At 39.3% G+C, this 21523-nt stretch overlaps 1 protein-coding gene across 10 annotated transcripts in view; it reads left to right on the forward strand.

The window, feature by feature from the left end:
- The window catches only part of BAZ2B (bromodomain adjacent to zinc finger domain 2B), a 388953-nt gene that overhangs the window by 337625 nt on the left and 29805 nt on the right, over positions 1-21523 (forward strand). For 7 of the 10 annotated variants that reach the window (XM_075529673.1, XM_075529679.1, XM_075529682.1 and 4 more), the window contains 8 exons: positions 532-597; positions 2116-2160; positions 2409-2441; positions 3693-3758; positions 15657-15797; positions 18671-18925; positions 19831-20045; positions 21353-21427. In XM_075529673.1, coding sequence (XP_075385788.1) covers positions 532-597; positions 2116-2160; positions 2409-2441; positions 3693-3758; positions 15657-15797; positions 18671-18925; positions 19831-20045; positions 21353-21427 — 896 coding nt within the window. The remainder of the gene's footprint in view (positions 1-531; positions 598-2115; positions 2161-2408; positions 2442-3692; positions 3759-15656; positions 15798-18670; positions 18926-19830; positions 20046-21352; positions 21428-21523) is intronic. The other 3 variants (XM_075529678.1, XM_075529680.1, XM_075529683.1) reach the window with 1 other exon arrangement.

Below are 21523 nucleotides of genomic sequence, written 5' to 3' on the forward strand. Positions count from 1 at the left end.
GGAAAATTCAGATACTGTATCTTGTTTAAATCATTTGGGTAACGGATTTCTTTGCCCTAAATTTTAAGTATTACAAGAGAAATTTCGAGTAAGGTACATTTTTTAGTGTCCTGATAATTCATTTGTGAATTAATTTTTATTTTTATCAGCTAAAATCTACCTAAGCTGCTACATTTTTATTGCAGTCTTGTTTTACTTTCAAAGATAAAAATAAATAACTAAATTACTTTTCTGTGATTGAACTATTTCAGAATTTTAAAAGAATTTGAAGAAGGTAAACAGAATTGTCATGTAGCCTTATGCATTTAAGACTTTTTAGTATGCTCATACTGGTCTAAAATTAAAATGAAATTAGGATGTTAAATAAGACACTCACTGGGGGGAACTATGTGATTGTGGTTGTCTCCGTATATATGTTATGTTACATATTGTTTTGTGCTGTGTGAGGCATGTAGCTCCGTGTCAAGTCTGGGATACTCTGGGTTGTGGTGGTGCTGTCGCATGACCCTGAGACCTGTTTTGCATGCACAGGCTAAAAAGAAAAAGAAGGAAGAAGCGGCAAATGCCAAATTATTGGAGGCCGAGAAACGAATAAAGGTTAGTTTAGATGAGAATCCAGAGTTTTAATTTCCTAAAATAAAAACGATATGATTGCTATACCAGTATGGATTATATGAAAGAAATGGCTTTCTTCAAATGAATCTCTAAAAATATGTTTAGTCTAGAGACAATGTGTGTAGGCTTTTATTTGTATACATGTATTGTTGGATTTTTTTTGTTTTTTTAATTTTGTGATACAGGTTTTATGTGATGCTTTCTTAAATAAGAAACGCTTAATCAGAAGCACAAACTATTACATAATACCTGTAAACCATGTCACTTGATATAAACGGTCGCTCCCAAACGACCCGTGTCTTACTTATGTTTCTGTTTTAGACTGTGTCCCAAATCTGAGTCTCCCCTTAGATGATAACTTCCTCATGAAATATCTACAGAAACAAGAACCTAACTTTTATCAACTGTTATTTCCCAATAATAAAATTAGCCATGGTTAGTTGTTCGAGCTGAAAGGGTTTTGTTGTTGTGTTTTTGGCGGGGGGGGGGGGGGGTGTGGTTTCAGTTTTCTGGCATGAAGACAAGAGAGATGTCCCTTCTATCGCATCACATCTTACTTCCCCTTTTGTTCATGACCTACTGATACCTGAGCTATCTTACCGGTCTTGGAAGCAGCCACCACCCTGACATCTGACAAACCTGGGAAACGGTTTATTACCTTTTCTACACATATTCTCTCTCTTGTTTTCAGATTTCTACTCCCATTCATGGCTTTTCTTAATATGTAATCCAGATTTTGTCTTTATAAATGTTTGGAAATGGGTGACATGCATTAAGCCTCAATATTATGGGAGTGAATCAGCATAATTTCACCACCACTGACACTGAACTGATTTGGACTCATATCGACACCACAGTACAGGGCAGAGCTGCCCTTGTGGGTAAATTTTTAGGGGAGCAGAAAGCTTGATCTTTATCCTGCAGAGTGGCTGATGGGATCAAACTCTTGACCTTCAAGTTAGCAACCCAACACATAACCCACTATGCCACCAGAGCTTAGAGCAAGATCTCAGAGACGCTGGTTACTCTGATTCATCCACAATGTTCAGAAATGAAACCGCTGCTGTTAATTACAGAGAATACTTCTGAGTAGATCTTTAGAACGCAGAAAGTTCTGATCACTTAAATTTAAGACTTGGGCCACTATGTATCCAAATTAAAAGGTAAAAGAAACACATGTGCCTGCCATGGCTGATGTGCTCTGACCACCTAGCCAGTCACCTCAGTGAATGTGCCGCTGGAATGTTACCAGGCGACAGAACATCATAATCTTATGATTATATATTTTAATTTTACCTCATGAAAGTGTCATTGTATAAGTAAAACAAAGGACCCAATATTGGCAATTTTGTATGATGGACCCTAATAGAAGTCTATTACATCTCAGAAAAGGGACTTTTAGTAGAAGACTAAACAGATTCAAAACAGGAATTTTTAGTAGTTTGAGCATGTTTGAAATCTTCTCCTGAAATTACAGATGAAAATTTTCTTATTTTCAAGGAAAAAGAGATGAGGCGACAACAAGCGGTCCTCCTGAAGCACCAGGTCTGTAGGCACACAGGTTTACAATGTTGGACTGTATTTCACAATTTTGCTTAGAGCTTTCTGGGGGAAAGTAAACACCTTCAAAATAGTTTCTGGGAATTTTTCTGGTATAATTTCTGCTTAAGTTTTTCCCTTCATCTTACGGTTGATTGCCTTGCTTTGGTATTGGTGTCTTTTGGGGGGTTATAAGTGGGTTTGATGACTCTGTGATTTCTGTTTCATAATGTTGTGCCAACTCTTTCTACCAGGAGTTGGAGAGGCATAGACTAGATATGGTATGGGTATGTTTATTTTCGTACATCTAACACCGCATTGTGATTTGGTTGTGATATGGTTGTCATAGCAATGCATAAAGCGTAGCACTGGCTGCTGTCCTGTTCCATACTGCTGCATGGCTTTACAGCACAGTGCATTGCATACATCTGCTTGTCTGTCCATAAAGAAAGCCTGGTGCACAGCTAAGATTGTGAACGGAATCATCTAAGCCTTCTGTAAGGCCACTCTCTAAATGTTTGCATTACTGATGTCACATTGAAAGTTGGATCAGTATCAAAACCGGTGCAATATGACCCACATTCTCCCATCATTCTAGGTGCAAAACTGCCATTGACCACAATGGGAATTTTGAGTTAGGCTGATGAGAGAATATCATAGACAAATTTAAAAAAAACAACAACAAAAACTAGAAACATCCCTTTGGGGGACCAAATATATCTAAAAAATCAATTGTATTTTTTAAGTACATCATCTTTTACTTGAAAACAAAATGAGACGTTGAAATTAAGCGAGTCCTTTCCTGACCCCCATACTGTCTGTATGCCTTCCAGGTTCCACTGAACAATTAGCCCACGGTGCAGCTTTTGTGGCTTCAAATAGCGCATCAAGTGGCAGACATCAGTAAACAGGAAAAGCCTCACTTCATTGATGTTTATGTGTGAACCAAGATTCGTTTAATTAAATTGGTATCCAAACTTAAAAAACAAATCAAAATAAGTTCTAATTTTTTGGTGGCTTATTTGGTTTGCCAAAATTATTTTGGTACTTGGAATAAAATTAACCACCTCTAAAGCCATCACTTGAAAGTTATTCTAAATCCATTTTTGTCTGATCTGAAAATTTAGGAATAGCACAACCCCTCGCTTAATTGGCTCTAGTGAGTATTTGTGGTTTTCTAATGGCAGATGTAAGGTAACTGACCTGTTCCAGCCAGCCATTTTGCTCTTTGTTCTGCCAGCTTTTGAAGGAGCATCACAGCTGACCATAGTGAACCTTGTATGCTTCTGTTTACACTGTCTCCATGTTCATTGCTTTACCTTTTTGCTTTTGATTGTTCTTGTATTTGCTTTCTAAACCTGAACTAAAACATGCACAGACTGGCCATTCTTGTCTTATATTTAGTATTTACTGTGACTTGTCTATAAATGCTAAACATGCTTTATACCGAGAGTTTCGTTTCGTTTTGTTTTGTTTTCCATTTAAAAATCAAACTGTTAGCCGTTGAGTTACTTTCCTGATTTTATCTGACCTAATAGGAACGAGAGAGGAGGCGCCAACATATGATGCTTATGAAAGCTATGGAAGCGCGTAAAAAAGCAGAAGTAAGTGTATGCTTCGAGGGGGGAAAGATTACTGTGTCACATGCTCCCCCCCACCCCAAATTCATTGGCTCCTCTGAATAGGAATTGCTCAGGGCATGGGTTTGTCACGATGTACTGGCTTTCTCAAGCAGTCCCAAAGTTAGTGATAGTGGCTGAGTACTGAAATTGAAACATAAAAAATGGGGTTGGGGGAGAGTGTTTCCAATGTATGTTTCAGCTTTCCTGGCAGAGGTTTTAATGATCTTCCTTTCTTTTTTAGTTTAGTGAATGGCATGGTTTAGATAAAAGTAGCTATTTGCTAATAATCTTAACATGTCTAAGTAAGTCCTGTGTGTCCTGATTCAAACACTAATTATTTCAACCATTTGAATTTAGGATTTGCGGCCTTCAAAATTATCCCCTAGCATTCTAATTGTAAAATTAAACCTAGGTACTTGGTTGAAAATGACCGTTCAACAGAGAAGTCAGAACAGGTCAATCAATATGCCAGATGACCTTGTTCGTAACAGAGTAGGAATAATTTAAAGATGCAAACACTTGTACTACAGAAGGATGTGTTCTGCATTCAAACAGTTGAACAGAGTTGTTGCCAGTTTCAGCTGGACTCTGGAGGTCAGATTCCCTCGCTGGCTTTGCTACTAACTCCCTTTGCCTTTCAGGCCACTTCTCCTCTGATGCCTGAGATTATGGTGCCTCCCTCCTGAGGCTGCATGATTGTCAAGTGAGATAAATGTTGAATGAATGTGAATGAAAATGACTTGAGTCCACAGCAGGGCTTCTCAACCTGCCTAATGCCGTGACCCTTTCCTACAGTCCCTCATGTGGTGGTGACCCCTAATCATTGAATTATTTTCATTGCTACTTCCTAACTGTAAGTTTACTACTGTTATAAATCGGGCGACCCTGTAAAAGGATCGTTCCATCCCCAGGTTGAGAAACGCTTGTCTAGAAATTGAGAGGACTTATATTTCGGTATTATGGTCTCGGTATGTTTAGGCTCAGGAGCCCTGGTGGCGTAAGAGGTTACGTTTGGACTGCTAACCATAAGGTCAGCAGTTCAAATGCACCAGCTGCTCTATGGGAGAGCGATGAGGCTTTCTACCCTCACAGTTACAGTCTCCGAAACCCGAGGGGCGGGCTGCTCTGCCCTACAGGCTTGCTGTGCATCAGAACTGACTCGAAGCAGTGAGTGACATTTAGGCTCTGGCTTCAACTATCAGTACAGATTGTTATGTATGTCCTTCAGGAACACAGGTTAACTAGGTTTAAATCTAGTTCTTTTGGGGGAAAAATCTAGTTTTTTGTCTCCCCACCCTAGCCTTCATAGCCTTGAACAAATAATTTAATCTCTCTGTGACTCACGTTTTTCATCTGTAAAATAAGGGATAACATTAGTTTCCTCATTTATAGGAGAGGTGTGTGTGTGTGTACGAGAGAGAGAGAGAGAGAGAGAGAGAGAGAGAGAGAGAGAGAGACTCTGACCGACCATGTGCATACACAAAAGGCACTTGTGCAGAGCCTGGCCATGTAGCTGGTCTGATGCACTTACTGCATACTTGTTTGTTATGTAGCAAGATTCAGAGCCACGGCTGGTAACCTAAATTACCTCTTCGATCTCTTCTAGCAAACACATTGTTCCTGCTATCTTTTTGTGCCTAACCTATTGATTGTCCAGGCCTGTTGTCACTCTATAATTCATGCACGAGGTTGTAATCATGCTTTTGAAAACATGACAACCAGGAAAAGAGAGAAAAATAGCAAATGCCATGACTTGACTTGGCTGCTATCTCCCTTCCTTCTGGAATCAATGTGGTGGTGGGAAAAGGAGGGGAAGAGATTAATGGAAAGTCTGAAAACTCACCCTAATATCATGCAATCTGAGAGACAGAAGTTAAGAGAGCAATTAGTGGTTCAAATGAAGACGGAGAGCCCCTCCGAGGACAAGCCCTTCCTTGTCAGGTATGCTTCTTACTAGAAGCAGTCAGACACCCAAGACTTGCCACTCTGGCTGTTTCCTAGCTAGCAAGAAAGCTGAAGACGAATCGCAAAATAGTTAAACCCCAGGCAGTATCCCCAGCGGTACTTGGATGTGGTAGAAGGGAACGCAAGGCTGTCCTAGGAACAGATGATCTGAGGGAGGGAACGTCCAGGGAGAAAGGGTGCTCAGAGGCTCCGAAGACATCATCCCTCTCGGTTTTTCCCACTTTGCTCCGTGGGAGGGAAGTGAGCACAGCTGCAGGAAGGGAGGTGGGTGCGATCTGGTTTGACGGGGAGGTAGCAGCTCCAAGATAAATGGGACTAATTCAAACTAGATCTTTCAGCAATCTCAAAGCCAGTGTCCCTCAATCAGGGGCGACTTTGCCCCCCTCGGTATATTTGGCAATGTCTGCAGATACATGTCGCTACAACCAAGAGAGTGAAGCCGTCATCTAGTAGGTAGAGGCTAGAAAGCTGTTAATGATCCTAAAATTCACAGGTGAGCCCCACAACAAAGAATTACCTGGCCCAAAAGATCAATATTGCTAAGGTAGAAAAACCTTCTTCACCTTGCAAAACATCCCAGACACACACCAGGAGAATGTTTGAATGTGCTCGCGGCAGCTTATTCATAGTCGCCTAAAGCAGTAGCGACTCAGATACCCATCCACCGTAGAATGAATAGATTGTGGACAGCCATTCGTAGAATAGCATGCATTATAAAATGGAAAATACTCACCTACAGCATGGAATAGCATGCATAAATCATATACCCAAATGTTTTACTTCACACACAAAGAAATACAGTGGGTCTCCACTTTTATAAATATCAAAAACAAGCGAATTACATTTTAAAAGATATGTATGCAGATCATGCAATTATAAAAATAATCATTTTCCTGAAAGGAAGCAGCAGCTCTGCACACAAAGCAGGTAATTTTAAGCTACATCCTGATTTCAAATACGTTCCTCGACAGAAGGATATGCACAGATTTGTGACCAACAGAATACGTTTAAATTTTCTTCACGGTATTACCACTGTGCCCATCACGATATTAGATACTGTGAAGAAGACAAAGGGGATATTCCGGATGACATAATCATCTAAAAAGGAGAGAGAGAGGGAAACTTTGTGGAGCGAACAGTTAAGCAACAAGTAGGCCCTACACGGAAGCTTCACACTTCAACTCAGTCTGTTATGTAAACTTGAACCTCCAGTTTTAACGAACTACTCCTGTTGGTGTTTGCCTGTTTCCTCATGATGCGCTAATTATCACCAGGGCAGTGTCATTCATGGATATTTCTTGGCTTCTTGGTCTGTAAAGACTTACTTTCGATAACTAAACTTAAATACCTTTAGACTTTTACTTATTAGATTGAGCAAAAAGGAAACTGGAGAAGATATAGATGATGCACACTTTGTGAGTGTGTTTGAAGAACAGTGTTTTAGAAAGCGTGGCTTTCACTTTTCTCGTTAGCAGTCTCAGATGACAGTGTTCACAGCAGCGTCCCACATTCGTCAAGTAAAGAGGGAAACCCAGCTCCTTTGTGCACTGTGTTGTTGATCAGACTGTTTTAGTTAATAGTAAGTCTAATTTTTTTCCATTAAGAAAGATAGCAAATGTCTGTTGGTTCTGTAATTTAAAATCTAATTTCTGTCATATTTTCCCTTTATGTAGATCTGTATTTAATAAGAAATTTCAGACTTAAGCATATACCTCAATTGTCATACTAATTTTAAAGAGACTTAGTATATCATGATAGCTCAGAATATGTTTATAAGATTCTGTAAGAAAAATACCGTTAACCTCATAAATAAAAATTTAACAAGATTTATTATTTGCTAGTATAATTCAAGCAATATGAAGTATTTTGTTTTTATTATGAATGACCACTGGAATCTTAAGCCAGTTTGAGGAACATGAGGAAGTAACATTTAACCTGAAATCTGCTTCTTGAACTATAAAAGCTTCAAACTCTGCCTGTCACAAGTTTATAATCACCTTCCTCATATTAACTGAATAATAACCATCGTAAGGGTAGCAGAGACTCTTCTGTGTCTCCCCGAGGATCAGTAAACTACGAAGCGCTGTCAAACAGGCATCCATCAGAGAATGCCTGCATCAGCACTTCAGGGAGACAGACATAGAGTGGAAGACGGCTGCTCAGGTTTCAGAAGCTATCTAATAAGCAAAGTGAAAGTCTTAAAAGTCATTAGCCCCCAGTGATTTCAGTGATGAGAACATTTCATAATTCTGTATTTATACCAGTCATTATTGAGTGAGAAATACAGAGTGGAATTATACTTCTGCAGCATTGATGCTTTTATTTATTTAGTCTGTTATGTAAACTTGAACCTCAAGTTTTAATGAAATACCCCTATTGGTGTTTGCCCATTTCCTCATGATGCACAAGTTATCACCAGGGCAATGTCAATATTGGATCTTTATTGGCTTCTTGGTCTATCTCACGTTTTTATTTGTTTAGTCTGTCCTTTTATTTAGAAGTGCAATATACAAATATGTTCCATTGAAATTAAAAATTAAATCATCTCTAAAAAGCAATGTGAAATGATTTCATATTAACTACTCAATGAAATGTTTAAGTGCTATATCATAATAGATTTGAGGAAAAATTATCAATTCAATGTGGGGATACTGAATCTGAGTTAACTGGCTCAAGAAGTGACATTTTGATTTGAATTTGGAAGACATTTCTATACCTCTAGATAATCTGCATAATACTTAAAGATACTTCATCTAAAGGAACCATAGAATTTTTCATATTCATAGAAATTGTGATAACTGTAAAATTGTATTCTTTGAAAATATAATTACTAAATTTATACCTATAAAGTATAAGAAGTCCTTTTAGGATTTCTGCAGTCATGTGACATAATTGTTTTCATCTGTTTACCTTCAATTTTCATATTTTAAACATAAAATTAAAATATAAGAAAGATAGTTTCTTTAAAAAATTATTGATCATTGCACTTGACTCAATGTGTGATCATAAAATAGTATTCTTTTTCTTCTTTATATTTTATCTTCTATATAAATAGCTTGCATTATTAATCTTATACTTCTATTCTTCTTGCACCCTGAGGTAAAGCAATGCCTCTTAAATTATATTTATGTCTTTTAAATTTGAGTACAAGTTGCTGCCAAAAGAAATATATTCTTCTAATTATACCCAGAACAAACACCTAAGGGACCCAGAAGAATCATAAAATGCAAAAACATAGATGTTCTTGCAGTACAGTCTTTTAGAAATAGTCAGTTTTGCAGTCCTATAAATTATAAACTTTACAATAATAGGCCAAAGCCATCTGATCAGCCACATGCCAGGTAGGTAGGTATGTTTAAACTATATAATTCTCAAATAGAAAAACCTTGTTAGATACATTTACCATTGTATTGTATTATTGTATTTCTGGAAGTACTCTTATTAGTGCACCTGTAGTGTCCCACATAATCTGCTCATGTTAGTTTATTTTTCGCCCCATATATCTTATTCTGTTAGGGTAATTTAAATTTAATATGTTTGCCTTAAAAGGTGTTTTAACTTTAAATTTTTAATTGACTTTAAAAAATCATTTTATTGGGTGCTTGTAGAACTCTTACTACAATCCATACATCCATCCATTGTGTCAAGCACATTTGTACATTTGTTGCCATCATCATTCTCAAAGCATTTTCTTTCTACTTGAGCCCTTGGTATCAGCCCCTCACTTTTTTCCCTTCCCTCCCCCATGAAATCTTGACAATTTATAAATTATTATTATTTTGTCATGTCTTACACTGTCTGATGTCTCCCTTTACCCATTTTTCTGTTGTCTGTCCCCTAGGGAGAGGATTATATGTAGATCATTGTGATTGGTTCTCCCTTTATACACCCCCCCCCCCACTTTTCTCTTACTCTCCTGGTATTGCTACTGTCATTGTCAGTCCTGAGTGGTTTATCTGTCCTGGATTCCTTGTGTTTCCAGCTCTTATCCGTACCAGTGTACTTCCTCTGGTCTAGCAGGATTTATAAGGTAGAATTGGGATCACGAGAGTGGGATTGGGGGGACGAAGCATTTAATTGACTTTTTAAGCAATAAATTAGTAAAATTTGTATACAGAAAGTCCCATTACTATAATTAGAATGATATAAGATATTTTATTATCCATGACTTACATCCTAGTGATACACATTGATTTTAAGAATGTCTGCATCTGGCAAACTATGTTGGAAAGAACAGGTAATATGGGAAATAAAACAAGAGTGAGAGAGAAGATTAAAAATAACCCCAAACTCCTAGGCATCGAGTCAATTCCAACTCATAGCGTCCCGTAGGGCCGGGCAGCCCTGGCCGATGGATTTCAGAGACTGAACTTTTTGTGGGGGTCAAAGCCTCATCTTTATCTAAGTTGCTTGTAGTGATTATAGTCCACCTAAAAATAAAGTCTGAAGCTGTATTCTGTAATCATTTGTTGGTAACCTAAAGTATTACTCTAGAAGTTAAACCAATATTAGCAGAAAATATGATTTAATACTTCTTTCAAAAACATTTTCTGCTTGAGCCTTTGGTATCAACTCCTCTTTTTTCCTCTCCCTCCTCAACCCTCCCCGCCTTGTGAATCCTTGATCAATTATATATTGTTATTATTTTGTATCTTACACTGTCCATTGTCTCCCTTCACCCACATTTCTGTTATTTGCCCCCTTTGGGAAGAATCTTTAAGCTAATAGTCAAGCACAAACCATTTGTGTGACCCGTAATACAGCAATACTTTTTAAATTATAAGGACAACCCTGTGTTGGTCTGGGTATTGTAGAGAAACAAATCCATGTATAAGAGAGAGTTTTATATAAAGGTTAAATGCACATCAAGAAAACATCCCAACCCAGTGCGACCCAAGCCCACAAGTCCAACATTAGCCCATATGTCTGACACCAATCCACAAAGACCTCCTCAGTCTCACAAAACACACGCAATGATGCCAACTGCAGGAGGAAAGCCGAATCAGTGAACATGTAAGCATCTCAGCACTGGCAGGGGTCTCCACACGGCTGCTCCAGAACTCAGGGCTGCATCAGGGTAGGTCCATGGCTTCTCTTCGGGGATGTCTTGCAGGAAGTCAGCCTTGCCAGCTGAAGCAGGGAACTGGCTAAGGCAGCTGCAGCCTGGTCTGACCATCATAGAGCAAGAGACCCGAGAACTAGAAAGGCGAGGCTCACGGAGCCATTTATCTCTCCGCCCTTCAATTACCCCACCTGTGTTTCTCGGCCAGGTTGGCACAGTAAACTTTAACTGTCTCAGGCCCCTAATGGTGCTGATAGATTAAGTGTTAGCCTATACAAGGTGGGTGGTGAAGAACACCAGCCGGCCGTTCCACGGGATAGTGGTGAGGCTGTCTGCTCCTGTAAGAGTTACGGCCTCAGAAACCCTTTATAGAGAGTCACTGAGCCAGAATTGACTTCAGGGCAATTCATATTGGTTTGGGTTTTTAATGAAATATTTGCATATCATGAGGTAAAAATGATTCTTCAAGATATGAGCTATGTTTATCTCATGACATTAGATACACCCTACCTCAATTATCCATGCATCTGCCAAGGGTATATATGTACCTTTAGACTTGCCACAGGTGAGAAATTGGTGCAATTAAAATCGCCCTTTCTCTCTTTCGAAAAGAAGTGGTAATTAAAACAGTTTTTAGTGAATAATAAAATAGTCTCAGTTATTTAAAATGGCTCTTGTGAACATCATTTAAAAATTCTGGGTGAGTAGAAAATTTTAGAGCAACTACTTTGGAATCGGTAACAAACAAGTAATATATTAATTTTCTATTGTTTTCCCTAATTAGTCATCCTGGTGAGGAGCCAATACGTTAAATCTTCCCTTATTTGGAAAAGATTTTAGCGCAGCATGCAATTCTGAGAAAGCAGTTGTTTCCTCTAGTGATGTGCTGCTTTTGTTTGCTTGCTGGAAGACATATTAGTACTACCACCTCCGGCTTCCCCTGGCCGTCTGCAAGTCTGCACTGGATCACGGGACGTTGCTTGTGCAGTGCGCGTGTTTCACATCAGCGAGACCATCGCCATCCGTCACTTCCAGCTTGCAGTGACCCTGGGTCATTGTCACTTAGATGCACAAACTGCTCTTTGTTTATCACTGATGAAGGGAACAGGACCTTTTTCTGATGTTCAGTAATCTCATAGTATAACTTCCTTATCGTTCGCCCTCCCCGAATATCTGAATGAATAAGCAACCCAGAGATTCAGGGGCAATATAAAAACCAATAATAATTTGAGCTTATAAAAAGGCTTGTGACCTGACCCCTGGATCTCATATTGGAATGGCCAACCTGCAGCTTACATTTGTTGCTTGAAATTACTAGCAGTTTTTCAATTAATGCCTAGAAAGTTCCCTACTCTTCTCTATCTCCTCTCTGCCGCCATTTCCTCCTGTAGCTGTCAGGCTGCTGATGTACTAGGGTAATTGAAATGAAGACTGATCAGTAAAGAAAGGCCCAAAGGGCTTGAGGAGCGTTTCTTTTTATTCAAAATCCAGGCTACTTCACCTCTACAAGACAGCTGTGCTGCCCCCCTCCCCCCAGTTGGTGTCCATCATGTTTTATGACTACAGCAGTCATGGCTGATTTGCATTGTCATCACCTGCGTTCAGTAAGCTCCTTGAAGTTGGTTTCCAATGATAGTTCAAAAGGATGCATCCTGCTGTACAGTAAAGCCAGTGACTTGATTCCCACCCAATACCATGCTTCCAAAGCGATCAGACTTTTTTATTCCACTAAATGGGGGTTTGAACCACCAACCTTGCGGTCAGTGTAAACGTCCAACATTTACCCCCACAGTGCCATCAGGATTCCTCCGGCATGTAGTGGGCTCTCAGTAAATGTTTGCTGAATGCGTGCATAACCTTAGCTAAGAATTAGTAACTCTTAGTGAAGCACACTTGATTGTACATCAGACATCTTCCTATTTGAGAGAATTACGTTCCAATCTGTGGAGAAATGTGTTGATATAAAATTTGTCAGCCCATTTCTTTACATCTAAAATAAATTTCTTTTTAAGAACAATGTTAGCATAGTCATCCGGTAACCCCACCCGCCGCCCCCTCCCCATGTGCTAGGGTAAGGAAAGTATGAAAGGCAGAGGTGAGGACATGAGGAATTCTAAATGAGAAAAGCAACAATAAATATTGAGAAAATGAAAGACTGAGCGTTGATTGAGAATTCAGAGAGAGTTGGTGTGTACTTGGCCACTACATGCAGTTTCCCCAAGATTGTTTCCCCATGCCCTTGTCATCCCCCTGGAGAGTAGGTCCAAGAGAAAGATGGGTGGACTGGGGAGAAAAAAATTAAGGTAAGATTTTCTGCCTTTTCTCTTTTCCTTCACATGTTCTTCGCTTGCCCACTGCAGTCGAACTTTTTAACAGAAAAAAGGGAAGAAATTGAAGACAATTTCAAGAGATTAGACTTTTATCACCTCCTAATTCTTTATGTTTAAATATCTCAAATCTTACAAGGAGCATGCATGGTGTTGTGAATTATACATTGGGCACTGCTTCAAGGTTGGCAGTTTAAACCCACCACCTGCCTTGTGGGAGAAAGGCAGCTTTCTACTCCCATAAAAAATTACAGTCTCGGACACTCACAGGCAGTTTCTGCTCTGTCCTCCCAGCTATCCAGTCACTGCCAACTCAGAGTGACCCCATAGGACAGGGTAGAACTTCCCCTGTGGGGTTCTGAGACTGTACTGGAGTAGAAAGCCCGATCTTTCTGCGCCCACCCTTGCAGATCCCAGCACGATGTGTAACCTATGTCACCAGGGCTCCTATGTCACTGGGCGCTGAAATCAACTTGATGAGAGTGAGTCTTGTCAGTGGAATGGAGATGCAAATCGGAGTGGGAGTGTTTCTAGAGGCACTCTTAGCCTTTCCATGTTTCTTCTCTTCTGGCTAACTTTCTTTTACTTCTTAAACTTCCTATCAGGTGAGACAGTTTACATTTCAGATAATTAGCCCTGCAGTCCAGTCTAGACAGCAGCCCTTCCCTGCTCACGAACTTTCTAGCCCAGCCTCCGACCAGCAAAGGAAGTCAGGAGTTCTTTCCTTCCCTGTGGCTACTAACTAAGGGGACCAGATGTCGACAGGTCCGATTTCTAACCATTTTTCCTGCGTCCCACAGTGTTTTAGAAAGTCCCGATTTTTGGAAGGAATGCACGACAAGCTAGGGTGTACGGTTTCCAGATGCCATGTGGCTACTTCGCCACGATATGAGTTCTATCGATGGGTTTACCAATGTGAAAAGCTCTTCCTCCAATGCCTGCCCCAGATGGGAATTAAAACAAGGAATGCTGACTTCCACAGCTGCAACTACAGAAAGAAAGAAGTGTTCTTGGTGTCCAGGTGTTTTGTTTGTTTTCCTCCCAGCCTCCGCCGTCAAGTGTGGAGTGTAACAGTAAAACAGCGCTACTCCACTTGTTGAACTTTCCGCACCAGGCTAGCTAATGTAATACCGCTGTAAAAATAGAATGATGTCATAATTCCTGTCGTGAGCAGTTGACAGTGTTATTAGGGTGGGATATGAGTGGATGTTGGAAAATTATGAAAACGATGATTTGGTAAGAATGAGGAGGTGGTAGTGCTTAATTAAGATTGAAATGACCTCCAATATCAGGAAGTCAAAGGATGAGAGATAGTGCATTAGGAATAGCAATTAATTGGCTGAGCCAGGTGTGGGCAACAAAGTATGAAAATTTAAAAATCCAAATTAAAAAGTAAGGAATTTGACTTATTCTGATAGGAAATTGAAAGATTTTTAATTACGCCAAGACCCTGACCAAAGGTAGGCCTTAAAAAATAAACCCATCAGTAATGTCTAGGGTGTGTGGGGATTATGGGTAAGAATTGCCTGATTCTGTTGCTATTTTTGTGTGAGGTATGATAAGGCAGTAAAAGGTATTGGTTTTCAAACAGAAAGTCCCTGCTGTCCTGAGTGTATAGAATGCCGTCCCTTGCAGCGGGGAGAGAACGAAGTTACTTTCATATTGTTGCCATTACCCTAAATATTTTCTTTAATGTCTTGGAATTGCCTTCAGAACTGTTATTTATGGTGGTAAATAATAAATATTTTGAATTCATCACAGCTGCTGATTTAAGACTGGCTAATGCACTTTGAAAGAACTGCTTTTGCAAATCCAAATGTGTTGCTTCTGCTTCCTACTGTGAATTCCGCTTTGCCTCCTGCAGCTACACAAAATTTTATGTTCATACCAGTTAGCTTCCTTTTTTACATATGAACTTGCCCGTCCGTGTGTGTGCATTTTTATCGCGTACAAGCAGTCCCCAGGTTGTGAGCTAGCGAGCGTCCAGTTGCAGGCCTTAGAGACCACGCCTACCTGTCCGTGAATGCCATGTTAACCGCAGGAGGAGCTGTTAAATTGGCGCACAGGCTTGAAGCCTTTCCTTGCAATCCAGTGAACCAGATGTCTCTATTCTGACTTACCTACAAATCTAGCCTTAAAAATACATTTAGGAACAGATATTATTGGTAAGCTGGGGACTGCTTGTACCTATTTTTATTAAAATTGTATTTTTTTCCCACATTACAAATATGCAAATGGTATGGATACATTTTAAAATAACAAAGTGATCTGCATTGAGCCTAGTATTGCAATTAAACATACATATATGTATAGTCATAGATGAGTTTGACATTCAGGGAGTGAAAATAGTGTAAAGCAAAATAAATAGTTGTTTCTACATAATTCCAGATTTCTTCCTAAACCTGCTGTGTACACTCTGTTCACAGAAGGAGTGGCACTTTGATCACTTTTTACGTTTTAGCTGGAGTGTCCTTCAAGTGTATACAATGATAAAGGAGAATCTGTGGCTATAATTTTCTTTTTAAGGAAAAAGAACGATTGAAGCAAGAAAAGCGTGATGAGAAGAGATTAAATAAGGAACGGAAACTAGAGCAAAGAAGATTAGAACTAGAAATGGCGAAAGAACTCAAGAAGCCTACTGAAGACATGTGCTTAGCAGACCAAAAGGTAACCCATATCGCACGCCGCCCACATCCCTGCTCTTTCCTAATGCTCCTGTGTTTGCCCGCTTCTTTTGCCAGGAGTGCCAGTATGAACGCTTCCTGTCTTTAACCAGAGCCGTGGGCTTCCAAGTCTGGGTCGATACGCCTTCCCTACATGGTCACCAGGAAACCTGTCTGGAAGTCCTGTTTTGTGTTGTGGCGATTCTGAATATAAAAGTGGAACACTAACAAGCCTTTCTGATTTAGTTAAACACCCTCCTAAACGTGCAGAGAAGTGGCGCGGTAGATGGCCTGCCCGTGTTTCATTTGGTTCATCCCAGGCCTCCAGGCGCGTCTTCCTCGCCCTCCCTCACCCCACACATGTTTGAAGATCTCGGGAAATCGGGAATCTGTAGCCTCGGTCAGCACTCTACCAATAGGAGCTGACCTTTTTCTGAGCATGTTGACCACCTGTCAAATACGAGGCAGTGTTTCACATGGATTCGCTCATCTGCTGCTTACCACACTCCGGAAGAGACAGTGAAAAACAGAGTTTAAGGAACTTGCCCCAAATTACATACCTCATAATCGGCCATTTAGATCCAGTTTGTTAAACTCAAAGACTCCTTCGGTTTACCAATTCTGAGAACCAAGAAGTCATGTACAATTAAAGTACCACTTGTGTACTTTCTCCTCCAGAGCACTTCACTACATGGAAGATTACTAAAATACCGAAAAGTCGAAATTTAGAAAGATCAAACTGAACGTGGCAACTAGCGTGATTTCACATTCTTTGAGTAAAAATTTACTATTTTGAGAAGATGGGGTTTTGAGAAAATTATTTCAATAATTTAATATTCCTGATTACTCATATCCATATTCACTTATATACCATATTCATCTCATTAACATGAAAGAAGGATTGCCCTTGATTTTAATAAGCTCTTTTCTAAGGTGCTTAGAACAAAATTAATATCCTAGTAGGAATTGAATTATATTAATATTCTATTTAGTTACACAACATAAATGCTTTTAATTAAAACTACCTTATATACTCGAGTATAATCCGACCCAAATATCAGCTGAGGTACCTAATTTAACCACAAAAACTGCATTAAAATGTGCTGAAAAACTCAGCTTATACTCGAGTATATAGGTAAATATGACTTTAAGTTGAATGTATATATACACCAGAGCAATTTGGTACAGTTTATACATAACATCAGTTAAATATTTGTCTGAATATGAATACCTTTCTATTCATTAAAAAAAACTGCTAGATACACTAAAATATGTTTACAGTAATTATAATACTAATTTTAATGCCTGTCAGAAAGTAGCATCTATTGTTATTACATACCTCAAATTTTTAATGCAGTAGGTTTTACAAGGGCTAGTTTGTAACTATGGCTTGTATGTAAACTGGATGACTATACCCAGAGATCGTCTATTTATATATAAACACACTTAATAACGTCATTAAAAAAAAACCTATATGGGTTGTTATAAGGGCTGTAAGAGCCCCCAATAAAATGCTTGATATAAAAAAAGAAAAAACAAACTCAACTTCCATGGAGTGAATTCTGAGTTTATTGTAGTCTATGAGTCAACGGTGCCGTCTTTACAGGAGCAGGCAACGTCTCCTTTGTCCGTGGCCTGTGGTTGGCATTCAGGGCTTATCCCAAGTGCCACGCCAAGGGAGCAAACACCGGCCGTGCCAAGGGGGAAAGAGAGGAGCTCTGCTTCCATGAGAAGCCCGTCTCGGAGCCCCAGGGGCAGCTGGTCTGTCCTACATGGTTGCTGTGCATGAGAATTGACTCGGTGGCCGTGGGTTTGGTTATATTTTTAAGAAAGCTTGATTTTCTTGCATCTTTTTAAAAATTGATTTAAATCACACACTGTAAATATATAAATAACAAGGATTTAACTCTAAAAACATACTTTTCTTAGTGTTAGAATGACATGGAAATTTTTATGGCTGATATTTCAGAAAGAAAAATATCTAAATTTTCAAATGAAACATTTGTATACTGTCAGCTGTTATATATAGTTCTGTGGTCTATATAATGTTATTAGGGAGGAAAAAGGTTTTAGATCATTATTTCAGTAGTTGGAAGGCTATAGAATATATTTGAGCAACCACTAATTCAGGCAAATAGAAATATTCACACGTCACATTTTTTTCAGTCAGAATTTAAAGTACTTGTATTGAGTCCTATGCATAGGCAAAAATGTTTTAAATTTAGATGACCCAGTCACTGTGTTTTAAAACTATCTGTGGCAAACTGCACTGCAGTTTAGTGAACATACTCGAGAGGTGAACATACTTAAGGTCATATGGAAACTCATTATAAGTGTTACCCTAAATGCAGAGACCCCTGAGGCGATGGACTGCTTTATGACCAATTCATGTGCAGGACCGCGGGTTCTGAGTGGGCTGGCACAGTCACTTACGTGCATCACTCTCTCCGATGCCACAGTTCACAGATGCACAGTGTTCGTTTCTGAGCGACAAGAAAGGTGTGAACTACAAACCAATCTCAGTAGAAGAAAGCTGGGCACAATTTGCAGGTTCATGGTAAAGTAGTGTTGAACTGGTTATTTCTTTTATGTGACTTAATTTTTGCTTCAATTATGTGATATGTTTTAGCAATATGTGAGCAAATTAAAATGAGTGCCCTTTTCTATTGGTTTCCTTCGGCATTTATGGAATGGTTGCTTGTGTTCAGCACTGTGGGGGTAGCAGAAATTCCTCCGGGGAGTTTGCCACCCAGAGAGAAAGCCACTGGTAAAAGAGAAAGGAGGAGGTCAGCTTGTTGTAATTTAGGAAAGGGTGCTTCTGTGAAGTTCTCCATTTTTAATGATTTTTATGTATCTGTGCATTTATTTCATTCGCAGCCTTTGCCAGAGCTGCCCCGTATTCCAGGACTTGTTCTCTCGGGAAGTACATTTTCAGACTGTCTCATGGTGGTGCAGTTCTTACGAAACTTTGGTAAAGTTTTGGGCTTTGATGTGCACATTGATGTTCCAAGCCTGACTGTTCTTCAAGAGGGATTGCTAAATATGGGGGACAGCATGGGCGAAGTACAAGACTTGCTTGTAAGGCTCCTCTCAGCTGCCGTATGTGATCCAGGTCTAATGACAGGATACAAGGTAAAAAAAAAATTTTTTTTTAATGAATCTTAACCACTCTTCCTATCAGTGCATTGATACCTAGCTGTAGCGTATTAGCGAAAGATTGTGTAGATGGCGCCAGTTTTTTCCACTTAATGTTTCACAAAGTTAAATGTATATTTGCTTCTGGTTACATTTGCTACAAACTTAGGGAAAACCTGATTCAGGGCCTGAGGAACCTGCTTCTCTCCCTTTACACACAGGACCTATGCGATGGGCAGGTAACAAACCCAGAGGATTCTTAATCCATAAGCCCGTTAAAACTGGTGTGCGCCTTCTGAGATCATGCGTCGTTCTTTCAGGGTTACTGAAGCCAGTCGCAGCACCTACAGACTCGGCTCATTAGATTCTTGGCATATTCTAATTCATCTTCCTTCCAGTTAACAGACCATGCCAGTCAGCTTTGCTATAGATCATATTGTAGAGGAAAGGGCATCGGACTCGCTTAGGGTTGCTTTGGTTTGGTTTGGTTTTCTATTTCCCCATCCATTCAGTGGACCAGGCAACCAAAGATACGGTACCGTCAAGGCAGAAAACACCGCTTTAGGGTAGTGCTTTTGAACCTCCCCATCCTGGGCAAAGCTTGGGGATAGAGTCTCTTGCCAGAGAGGGTCTGAGAAATGATTCATAACTTCTGCCGCACATGGGTATACGCCCTTTTCTCTCTACCTGAGTTTTTACCCAGGCTTCAAAGAAAGAACCCCACATAGAAGGATCGGAGTGCCACCTGTTGCCTGTTTTAATCTTCACTTCATCAAAAATGTGACTAGAGTCCTTGTCAGTAATACATATTCCATGGTACCACTGTTTGTAGGTCTCACTGTTTTATGTTACAATTGAAGGGTTATGATCAACGTTGATTAAAGCCATCACATTTTTTATAGGCCAAAACAGCTCTTGGAGAGCATTTGCTGAATGTCGGTGTGAATCGAGACAATGTTTCTGAGATTTTGCAGATTTTTATGGAAGCCCACTGTGGGCAAACTGAGCTTACCGAAAGCCTGAAGACGAAAGCTTTTCAGGCTCACACTCCAGCACAGAAAGCCTCTGTCCTGGCTTTCCTGATCAATGAGCTCGCATGCAGCAAGAGTGTGGTGAGGTGAGCGGAGATCCTTTCTCATTTCAATTGTTCCAGTCACAGAGTTAAACAAATCACTTATAGAAAATATACAAGTTACAGAATAGCACACAGAAAAAACATTAGAATCACACTTAATTTCAGTACCCAGAAATATCCGTGTGTATTCCTTTGCAGTCTTTTGAAAAGAAAAATGGGATCATTCTGTAGTCTTGGTGTAATCTGTCTTGTTTCTTTAATGATTTTATTCTCTGTATACTGAAAGTTTGTGTTTTTTCCCTTCGTGGTGCTAGAATTAACCATTACGGAATCCAGAATTTTACTTCTCTTGAAATCTTTTGAGGACAGATAGATAGATCTGATTTTCCCTCGTAGTTCTCCATCGACCCAGCTAGCCACCTTCAGCTTTATTATATGCTAATACAGGTTTAGGTTATTAGTGGATCAATGTGTTAATTGGCACTTTTTAAAAAAATGCTTATTTAGGACTCTAAGTCCTATATTCTCAAATTTTAAGATTTGATGAGCTAATCCGTGTTCACATTCCTCTTGCTTTCTTTGTCTTTCAGTTAATTATGTCTTTCAAGGACAAAGGTTAATTAAAATGTAGAGGCAGGGATTGTTAGCCTTACTGAGCAGTATACTTTTTCTTTTTTTGTATCTTAGCTATGATATTGTATTAATAAGACTTTTCATTTGTTTTGCTATTTATTGGGAATCACTCCACAGAGTGTGCTAGTATTTACATTTTATAATTTCTTGAACATAGAAGTGTATTAAACATGAGCTTGACCATGAAGGGTAGTGATGAGTTGCAAGTGTTTAAATAAAGCCACACGTACACTTTCAAAGTAAAACGCTCGTGTAGGTCCTTCCTTATAAGGAAGATGTCCCTCTATTTGACTAGCACCATCTCCATGGGTCACACTATTTGAAGTTCTCGTTTGGCAATTTATGTGCATTTATGTAACTGTCTCCTGTATGTTCTGCTTTACTGCTATGGTTTTGGAAGTTCTCAGCTCGTAGGTATGTGGAAACCAAAACTGAGAATGCTGTAAGGCTGGTGAGTGATTCCTTTGTTGCTCTAAGTTAGAGAATGACAGTGGATGTGTTCATACTACCGATGTCACACAGACTGAAGAAGTATAACGTTGACTATATGGGTACACATATGTACATGCATACATATATGCATGTGTGTATATATGTGCATACATATATGTACGTGCGTAACATACACACAAGATTAATTGAACCATTTAAATTGCAAAGCTGTATTGGCTTAATTTGTGATTAATCTGTCTTTTAATAAATTTGTGCATTGGCAGTGAAATCGACAAGAACATTGACTATATGTCAAACTTGAGGAGAGATAAGTGGATGGTAGAAGGTAAACTTCGCAAGTAAGTTGGTGTTTTTTAATTATCCATACTTGTTCTTCTTTGGTCAAGTAAAACCTTCAAATCATAAAACCAGAAATTCAACTTTATTTTATGTAA

This window comes from Tenrec ecaudatus, chromosome 13, assembly GCF_050624435.1.
Source record: "Tenrec ecaudatus isolate mTenEca1 chromosome 13, mTenEca1.hap1, whole genome shotgun sequence".
NCBI lineage: Eukaryota > Metazoa > Chordata > Mammalia > Afrosoricida > Tenrecidae > Tenrec > Tenrec ecaudatus.